Source organism: Ochotona curzoniae, unplaced genomic scaffold (genome assembly GCF_017591425.1).
Source record: "Ochotona curzoniae isolate NIBS_2020 unplaced genomic scaffold, NIBS_Ocur_1.0 contig_908, whole genome shotgun sequence".
Taxonomy (NCBI): domain Eukaryota; kingdom Metazoa; phylum Chordata; class Mammalia; order Lagomorpha; family Ochotonidae; genus Ochotona; species Ochotona curzoniae.
The window spans coordinates 16,303,890-16,313,855 of record NW_024466607.1 but is presented as its reverse complement, the minus strand read 5'-3'; the positions used below and the strand labels follow the sequence as shown (position 1 = coordinate 16,313,855).

At 56.3% G+C, this 9,966-nt stretch overlaps 1 protein-coding gene across 3 annotated transcripts in view; it reads left to right on the top strand.

The window, feature by feature from the left end:
- The first annotated feature begins 775 nt into the window (after positions 1-775).
- The window catches only part of CACNA2D2 (calcium voltage-gated channel auxiliary subunit alpha2delta 2), a 126,639-nt gene continuing 117,448 nt past the window's right edge, over positions 776-9,966 (top strand). For 2 of the 3 annotated variants that reach the window (XM_040994533.1, XM_040994534.1), the window contains exon 1: positions 941-1,174. In XM_040994533.1, coding sequence (XP_040850467.1) covers positions 960-1,174 — 215 coding nt within the window. In that variant the 5' untranslated portion in view covers positions 941-959. Of the gene's footprint in view, positions 1,175-9,966 lie in introns of all 3 variants that reach the window. The other variant, XM_040994532.1, reaches the window with a different exon arrangement.

Sequence of the window (9,966 nt, the reverse complement as noted above, 5' to 3'; positions counted from 1 at the left end):
TTCCTAACGGGAGGCCCACAAACTGCAGACTGGGGATCTACACCAACTCTGCTTTCTCCCCACAGCAAGGAAGAGCTGGGCGCTCCAGGACAGACAGGCAGCCTAGGGAGCTCCGTGGCCCTAAAAGAGTTTCCATAAAGGTGGTGCAAATCCCAGAAGCTGGGGCTGTAGGAATCCTCGCTCAGGGGAGGGGAGGAGCCCGTCCCAGCACCCCTGAGCGAGGTGGACACACGCCACTGCCCAGAGTCCCAGCAAGTCTGGCTCTTAATTTCGGTCAGGGGTTGTGCCTCCTGGGTATCTGGAGCCGCCCGTGCGACCTCAGACCCGAGTCCTCTTCCCTGGCCTGCCAAAGCCTGCTGTTCCACTATGAAACCTGCGACTCCAGGCCTTCCGCCTGTTGAAGGTCGAGACCCCAAAGGGTCACACGTGCTCCTGCCCGAGCTCGGAAGCTCTGCCCGAGAACCAGGTGGAGAGGAGCATATGGGTGTGAGGCTGAGTGAAGCCGGGGTGGGGGGTAAGGAGGAAGTGGGAGGAGGGTGCACCGGGACCGTGGCAGGGGCGCCGGAGGCGCGCGCCCGGGCTCCAGTCAGCTGCGCGGGCCGCCAGGGCAGGCTCGGGGCTGCGCAGGCACGAGGGGCGCGCGGCCGCGGCGGGGGCGCGCGGGGGCGGGCCGGCAGGGTAGCGGCGAGAGGCGAGGGTGGCGCCGGCGGGTTGGCAGCGGCCGCTATTTGAGCGCAGGTCCCGGGCCGAGCGCTCAGAGCGCTTGGAGCCAGCGCGGCGGGGAGAGAGAGGTGCGCATCCCGCAGAGGCGCTGCGGCCGGCGCACCCCGGAGGCCCCTCGTGGAGCAGGCGGAGGAGGAGAGGCCGACTGCGGGCCCCCCGCCCTCGCCCCCCCTCCCGCCCCGCTGCTGCCACCGCCGCCGCCCCCCTCCCCGCGGCGCCGCGTCTTGAATGGAAACATGGCGGTGCCGGCTCGGACCTGCGGCGCCTCTCGGCCCGGCCCCGCGCGCACTGCGCGACCCCGGCCCGGCTGCGGCCCCTGGCCTGGCCCCAGTGCCCGGCGCCTGGGGTCCGGGCCCCCGCGCCTGCTGGTACTGCTGCTGCCACCTCTGCTGCTGCTCCCGCTGCTCGCCGCCCCCGGCGCCTCTGCCTACAGCTTCCCTCAGCAGCACACGTAAGTGTCCTCGGTCGCCCGCGGGACCCCGGCCGAGCCCTGCGCCCCTCAGCGTCCCGCGGTCCCTCTCGCCGCCCGCCGTTGTGGCGGGGGCGCTGGATCCCGCTGCCAGCTGAGCCCGGGGGCGGCAGCCCCTCAGCCCTAAGGGCTGGCGGCCCGGGTCCTGGTTTTTCTTGGCTGCATCGCGAAACTTCCCCGCGGTGTCACTGCTCCTTCCCGCTAAGCCCCCCAAACGGGGCAAGACAAGATTTCCCATCCGCGGAATGAGGAGTCCGAGCTTGTCAGCTATTTCTACTGCCGCTGCCCGAGTGAGGGGGCCCGGGGTTGGTTGAGGGGTGGCTAGGACTAGGACTCCTGGGAGGCACATTGACTCCACGTTCCCAACCCGGTGAGCATCAGATACTGTAGAGCCAGAAGTGGGGGCACCTACCTGAATCCACGAGCTTGTTTCTTTGGGGAGGGGGAGTGTCTTGGTGCAGAAGATGACCCGTGCCACAGAGAGGGTCGGTGTCCCCTGACTCTTCTCCTACTGAGGGGAGGGTCCCCTGGCCAGCCCTTTTGAGAGGGACAAATGTTGAGGTCAGGAAAGAAGGTGAGTGGCCACGGGGACCCTTGCCTGCCCTGCCACCTCTACAATCGCTGCCACCAGCAGGGTGATAGCATCTTCAGCTCTGCCAGCTGGTGCTTGTCCCAACACTCCTTAACGATCTGGCCCTCGCCAGGAGCCGGCAAACTCGGCGGCCTCCCCTTGGGGAGCTTGGCCAGATGTGCTTGGGACTGGGAGGGAGCTCCAGTGTCTGTGGCCTCTAGGACAGCATCTGTTGGCTGACTCCATACCCTGGCCATCCGTCAGTGCCCAGACGCCCCTCGGAGCACAGTGACCACCTTGTTTCTGCTTTCTACCCCTAGACTCTTTGGCCAGTGTCTTGGCATGGGGCTGGGGTCTCCAGGGAGGGGTCTGGACCCAAGTAAGTGGACAGGTTGGCTCTGCGTCATCAGACAGGTTCTGCACAAGGGTAGGAGCCCCTGGCACTGCCTGGAAACCTGCCGACTTCGACTCACATAGATTCTCTCAGATGATGAGGGAAATGCAAAGTCGAGGAAGGGTGTTTGCGCTGGGCCCCCTTCTCTCAGTCTGATCGTCTCCTTGCACAGGCTGGCTGTGCTCAGGCGGGTGATCAGTTGGCAAATTACAGGTGCCGCACGAACGTGTCCTCTGTCAACTGTCTGGGTTGCTCGTGTGTGCATGTAGGGGGTGCGCAGGGAGAAGAGAATCATAGGGAAGTTCAAGGTGGGGGCGTTGTCTTTTGCTGTGATAAAAATGGACTTCAGCCACTGCCTTCCAACAGGGCAAAGGCATTATTTTTGTTGTTGTTGTTCTTCATTCCTCAAAGCCAGGCACAAGCCATGCCACAAAGGTATTTTTTGTTTTTTGTTTTTTAATTTTTTGCTCTAGCAATGTCGTAGCTCCTTGAGCAAAGATTTTTATCAGAGGCTGCTTGGCCAGCCTGGGTCTCCTCTAGAAGGGCAGTGTGAGACACTGACCGGAGTGGATACTCATCCCCACCGGAGGATGGTAAGGTGTAACGGCTGTGGACACTCTCCTACTGTCGATATAGTTGGAGCTGATTCAAATGTTTGGGTCATGTCTTGCAAACCATAATTAGGACCTGAGAGTCGGGGGTGGAGCAGGGGGATATGCAGCATTGAGGGTCCAGGGGGAAGTAACTAACAGAGGCGGCATGAAAGGTTTGCCCTGACAGCCAGCGCCCTTCAGCTGCCCTGGTTCCTTGGAAGCACATGCCCATTGATCCTTGGAGCGGGAATGGAAGAGGGGCATCCTGAGGTTTCTGCCAACCCCAACCCCCATGATCATGCCTGGCTGGAATTGGGGCTTTTGTTGAGCTGACTTGAAAGGCGGAGGCTACTACTGGGGTTTGGAGCTCCAGGGAACTGCTCAGGACTAGTGCCTCACTGACCCTGCCCGGGGCTTAATATTAGCTGGGCCAGGCAGACACTTTGATACAGGTGGATTTCCAAGGTGGAGAGAGAGAGAGGAACCCTCAACCTCAGGACATAGAGGTGACAGCCCATTGGTGCCGAGGGCAGGTCACAGGAAAGCAATCTCCTTGTTAACGGCTGCCAGCTGCCAGCATCAAGGGGCCCAGCGTTACAGGCAGCCGGGGCTGGGGTCCACAGTCATTGTTTCTGTGTGTCGTCTGTGACGGTGTGGCTCCCTGCCCACCGGGAAAAGCAGACCGAGATTGCTGCTGGATTGGAGAAGGGCATAGCAGTTGCCCCTGCAGGGAGGACAGGGCTTCAGCCGGGGGGAGTGGAGACAGGGGCCTCTCTCACTCCCACCAGCACCTGGAGCCCGTGTGTGCTGCATGTGCATGTGACCACTGGTGTGTCTGAGCGGTGGAGAACGAGTCAGAACATACTCCTCCTCTTCTGTCTCCTCTTCCTCCTTCCATTATGCCCACCCAGTGGGGGCGTTCAGCCCGTGCTGCTTCATTTCCCGGGCGTCTTCCCCAGCCCTCTCCTCCGATCCCCTTTTTTGAGTCTCTCATTTCTGTTCATTCCTCTTCTCTACCTGTCCCTCATGTCAATCCATACCCACCCGGACCTGCCTACCTCTTTTGTCCTCTCTTTGGGTCTCTGCTCCCTGTTCTTAGCCACCCTTGAGCTCCCCTGACTCCTGCTCAAGGGAGTCTTGGTTGAGTTCTGGGCCCAGCACCTGCCAAGCTGCCCCCCCAGGACTGTGCCTTCCTTGGCCAGATCTGGTGTGGGGAGGGTGTTGGGCAGCACCTCTTTTCTTTTGGAGGAGCAGTGGAGGGCCTAAGGTTTGGACCTCCAGCAGGTAGATGACAGCTAGAGCCCCTGCTCCCTTCCTGAGTGGACAGATGTGGAGCAATGCCCGCACCGGGATATGCGTCAGACTGGCTTCAGCTAATGGTGGGTGACGTGTGTCTGTCTGGGCCTCGGAGCCCCTGTCTCCACCTCCCTGTTACTCTCCCTGTCGGAGGGAGGCAGCAACACACATCTGTGTCCCCAACCTGCTGCAGCTCTGGCAGGAGGGGGTGATGCTTTGTTTTTTGCCACTGCTGTCACAGAACACAGAGCTGCTGGTGTCCCCACCCCTCTGAATTTTGGGGGGAGACCTGTGATTGTGATTGTGTCTCCACCTGAGCCCCACCTTCATTGGGAGCTTCCTCCTGGCCAGCTGTATCAAGGCCATCCCTGAGAAGGGAGACCCTCTTTACAATAAGTCCTTGCTTAGTGCAAGAGGGAGTCTTGTTCCCTAGGTGGGATTGTTTGTTTGTTTGTTTGTTTGTTCCCATCAGAAAGAGAGACTGACTCTGGGGCAAAGCTGGCTCCACATGTGGAGAAGTCATGGCTGAAGTCAATACATACTTCTTTTCTCTGCTTGTGTGTGAGGGTGTGCCATGAGCTCCTGGCCCCATGGTTGTGTGCAGGTACATGCTGCCAGCTCCTGGGAGAGGGTGCTGTGGGGTCTGTGCTCGAACTTCAGCTTCCTGGACTGACCCTTTCCATTGGGATGACCTTGCCTCAGTTTCCCCCTCTGAGATAAAAGTATGTACATCATAGGCTGGCAGGGAGAATTAATAGGGGAATATACAAGCTCTGGTAGTTATAGGGGACTCTGTTAGGTGGCACAACAGTGATCATTTATGTCAGTGTTGAGTCCAGAGGCTCCAGCAGGGGCCCGTTGCCCTCCTTTGTGCTCCCACATGCCCAAGGGCTAAGTGCCTTTTGTTCTCTCTGCTCTACCCAGACCTTCTAGCACTATTGTATGCCCTTCTTAGGGATTAGATCTGCCCTGCTGTCAGGTCAAGGTCTCACACTGGCTCCTCCAGGGGCCTCCCCCATTATTATTTGGGTCGTGTCCCTCTTGGCCTCCCTACAGCTGATCTTGACTGCAGTGTGTGTTGTCACCAGGCGAATGGTGGCCTTTCACTGATTCTAACCCAAGCCCCGGAACCCATGGTTGTACCCATTGCACAGGTGGGAAGAATGAGACGCAAAAGGATACTGGGACCTGTCCAAAGCCCACAACTGTACAAGGTAGGACTGGAAGAGGATTGTCTGTCTCAGAGACAACTAAGCACTGGGCCCAGGAAGTAGTAGGGGTGGGGACCAGAAATCTAAGTCTGAGAAGAAAGTGAAAAGGCTGTGTGTGTGTGTGGTGGGTGCAGGCCTTGGTGCTTGTGACCCTTGTGGCCTTGTCCCTCTTTGCTCCTCCAGGGTTTAGACAATCCTGAGGATGCTTCTTGGGCCCCAGGCTGTCCTGGCAGCCCCCCAGGCTGTCACAGAACAACCCAACCCACACTCTTCGCTCTCCACAAACCTGCTGGGCAAGGCTAAGGAGCAGACGGGGTGGGAGTCCAGGGAGGACAGGAGGGCTCTAGCTGGAGATGTCTTCCAAAGTGCGGTTCTGGAAAGAAGATCATGGACTGGGGGGGCGTTGATGGCAAGCCTGAGGCTGAACGCTGTCTGCTGTCTGTCCAGGCTCAAGGCCTTAGGTAGACTCATAGTTGATGGGGTTCATGCTTGGACTGGGGACCAAGGGGAGGGCGAAGGCTCACTGCCAGGAGAATATGGGAGCAGTTGAATGTTTGGAAGTTAAAGTGAACAGGTGTGGGCTGTGTCTGGTGGGGCCTTATACCTGTGGAATGAGTGGTTTCTCCCTCTGCATCTCTCTTTCTTTCTTCCTTCTAGCTATTCCATTTCCTCCTCAAAGTCTGCATGGGGATCTGTGTAGTCTTCAGGCCAGGGCAGGGGGTAGGGAGAGGGCACCCTGAGGCAGGGCGTGGCCCCCACCTGCAGGTAGCAACCCTCTTGCCACCCAAGGAAGATTCTCTCTGTGTTGGGTTGTTGGTTTTTTCCTGGTGCCTACTTTCTAAATAAGAGGCCACAGAATCAATACACATATATTCCCAGAGGGAAGTGTGTATGTGTGTGTGTGTGTGTGTGTGTGTGTGTGTGTGTGTGTGGCTTGTGCTTTTTTTTTTTTTTCCTTTCCCTTACTCTCCTGTCCTGTGTAACCTGAGGAGCCTCCAGAGTGGCTTGTGGCCAGGGCAGGAGGGGCCTGCTGGTGACCAGAGATGGAGCTGCCCCTTGGGGACTGACAGGGGCTGCGCAGGCAGCCCTGAAGCCTGCTTGAAGGAGTCTTGACCCTGTCATCTGGGTCCTGCCAGCTGACCCTGACAGGCCTTGCCCTGCCATCATGAGCTTGGGACATTCATGTCCTTAGTCCTGAGGCTGCTTTCCTCCCTTTAGCACCTGTGACCGAGCCCAATGAGTCAGGACAAATGGACCTCATGTGGTCAGATGGGGGCACCTTCATGTGGGAGCCTCTGTTAAAGTCAAGACCAGTCCTGTCTTCCAAGCTGGGCTCTTGGTTGCTCCCCAGCCTCCTCCTGCCCAGCCCTTCTCCCCCTGCCCCGCCCCCCTGCCTCTGACATCCCTGTGCCCTAGGAGACCTCTCTCTGTGGATGAGCCCTAACCCCCAGCCTATTGGCTCTGGCTCCTCTGGTGGGGGCTGTTTCTCAAATCTCTTGTCCTGACCCTGGCCCTCTATCGGGCCCTCTGTCCGTGTCTGGACTGACCCACTTTGAGCACTGATTAGCCTAATTGTTTAGCAGAGACAGAGGGCCACCGCAAGCTTTGCTGCTGGTAATAACTATCTCCCTCCCCTTGGAAACGATCCTCACTAAACAAGAGAAGGAGTGGATGGGAAGGTGGGAGGTACTCCCTTAGCCTTTCCTTCCTGCAGCCCCCTGACTCTGGGCCCTTGCCTGGGTCTCAATGCCCTCCTTGCCACTCCTTTGTAGAGGGCCCCCTCTGGGTGAGCTGTGTGACACTGGGACTACTTACAGCCTCTATGACCTCATCTGTAAAATAGGTTCTCCTGTTTTATGTTTGGAGATGTGACAGCGTGTGAAGGATCAACTTGGCAGATGTTTGTGTGAAGGCCAGGGGTGTTGTCCTCATCCTTAGCACCCAGCCAGGCCCCCTGGGCATTTGGGATGGAGTAATGGTTTCTTGCTCCCTCCTCTTATGCTTGGCCATTGCTGTGGCCTGTGTCCCTTTGTGTGTGACACTGTCCACACCTGTGTGTGCTTGTACTGTGTTCCTTTGTGTGCTCACCCACTTGCGTGTCTGAGCTTATATACTGTGCATACATGTGTCAGTGCATTTGCGTGTATGTACGTGTGTGTGTGCACACATGGAGGTTGATGCGTGCGTATGTTTGTGGTTGTGGACACCTGCTTGTGTGTGTGTATGTATTACAGGCACAGGTACAGGCACAGTTTATCTCTGCACCCAGCATGCTCTCCCAGTGCCCACCTTCTACACTGCCTTTGAGGTTAATGCCAGGGTTTGCTGCTTAGTCAACACTGGCAGTGGGATACAAAGCCTCCTGGTTGTGAGGACTGGTGTTTTGCAAACTTTTATGTCAGAAACAGCCTGAGTTAAGGCTGAAAAGGAGAGTTTGATCTCCTACCAACTGGCATGGTGACAGTGTGTGAAGGAAACACGCAGAGGCTGTGTCCTTGTAATTCAAATTTTTGCAAATTGAGTGGTATTTAGATTCCTTGGAGGAACCTGGGAGTCTGTGAAGTGAAGCATCTTCGTCTTTGCAGACAGCCCTTCCGTGGGGGGAGAGGTGTGGAGGTCGGGGCTGAGCAGAGCAGAACCCTTGCCGTGTGACCTTGGCTGATATTTTTCTCTCTGGGAGTAGGTGCTTCTCATTTGCACACCAACAGGCAGGAACCCAGCAGCCCATGGAGCACCAGCTGTAGGTTTGGGATCCTCCCCCGCAGCCAGACACCTACCCATGCAGCCCACAGGCATGAATTTTGGGGTGCCGAAACATCGGTTTGATGACCCCTGTATGTCCTTCCATTCCCAGCCTCTCCAGCGGGGCCTTGTTCTTTCAGAATGAATTCTGTCTATGGAGCCTTCAGAAACACAGCTGTGTGCAGTCCTGTGTTGGCCGCTGGCACCCAGGGCTGGGAGGGACCCTGGCACAGTGGTCAAAACCATCAGTCTGGCTTTCCTGGCATCCCCAAGGCCTGTGCATGGCTGGTACTGAAGGAGAACAGGGTCTTTGACATTTAGAAGAAGCTTCTACAAAAGGAAGGCAGAAGGGACTGCCAGGGCTCAGAGACCTGTAGGCCAGGGGGACAGGGACCTGGGCCATGTGTGAGTCCATACTTGGAAAGGACACATCACAACCACAGGTAGACAGCTAGTTGGGCCCCCAGGGTTGCTTTCTGCTCATCTCAAGGCCTGCAGGATATACATGTGGATCTCCCTGCCTGGACCAGGTTCATTGCCTGTTTAGGGGACCAACTCAGATCTACATTGCCCTACAGCTCATCTTGCACTTGTAATTGTGCAAAGTAACACACCTCCCAGCCATTGTGGCAGAAAGTATCAGCCCATAATAGGCATGAAGATGGGCTGGTGTTTCAGCATAGTGGGTAAAGCCACATCTTGTGATAGCAGTATCCTGTATGTGTACTTGTTCATGTCCCAGCTGCTCCATTTCCAATCCAACTCTGATATGACCTAGGAAAGCAGCAGAAGATGGCCCAACTGGTTGGACCCCCACACCCACATGGGAGACCAGATGAAGCTCCTGGTTCCTGGCCATAATGGCCATCTGGGGAGTGACCCAGCAGATGGATGCGCCTTTTCTTTCTGACTGAATTTCGAATAAATAAATAAAATTAAAAAAAAATTTTTTTTTAAAGGAGCAAAAAGAGGTGGTAACTAGATTCCAGGGAAATCTCTACCTACTCTCCAGAAAAAGTGTGAATATTCCTGTCATTCATTAACGTGAACCTCCTGTCTTTAACCTCTGTCATGCTAAGCTCCCCTCCGCACACCACCCACTGTGTAGTAGTGTGCGCTTTTGCTTTGTTGTAGAATACTCATCTGCTGTTGCCTAGACACTTTCCTACTCCTCCTAGGTTCTCCTAGATTCTTTCTCCTCCTAGATTCTTTCCTACTCCTCCTAGATTCTTTCTCTAGGTCAAATCAAGAACCTGGTACTGGACAGCAGTCGCTCTCTGTGGCTAATGGTAAACAAGGTAGCCCCAAAGGTACTGGGGAATTCCCAAAGCTAAGGGTGGTGCAATCTCTCCAGCCCCTCCTAGAAATGCAAATCATGTCCCTGGGAAAACATGTTGGATCATGGGAAAAAAGTCACCTTAACTAATAGGTTTGCAGTTACAATTGTTTCTTGGATTGTAGTCCTTTGTTAGCAGCTTCTAGCTGTCCTGCCTGCTGCTCCCCTGCAGTGTATTCAGTAAGTCTAATTCTACCATGTAGATAGAGAGAGAAACTGGGGCCCCAGGTTGGGGAGGGAGGCAGGCACCGGGTTCTTCAGTCTCCAGCCCCTACCCTGTTCTTTACTATTCTCAGGGTGATTTACTGGTTGACCTTCTTTGAATGGTGGTATTCAAAAGCACCAACAGGGTGACCAGAGGGGCAACTGAAGGCCTCCTTTGGCAGCTCCCCAGAACCTGGTTTTCTGCTGAGTATCCTATGTGAGTCCCCTTGGTTGGGAAGGACACTTTGTCAACAGGCAAGGTGGGTTCAGATGAGCCATGTGATGGCGAGAGGCCCAGCTTTGGTGTGAGGCCCCAGCCTGACGTGGCCTTTCAGTCTTGATAGCTTCCTTCCGTAGCCTGTGCTTTCCTCCCGCTGGCACTGCTTGAAATGCTGCATTTGAAGCCTTAAAGGTCAGGCCTGGTGCT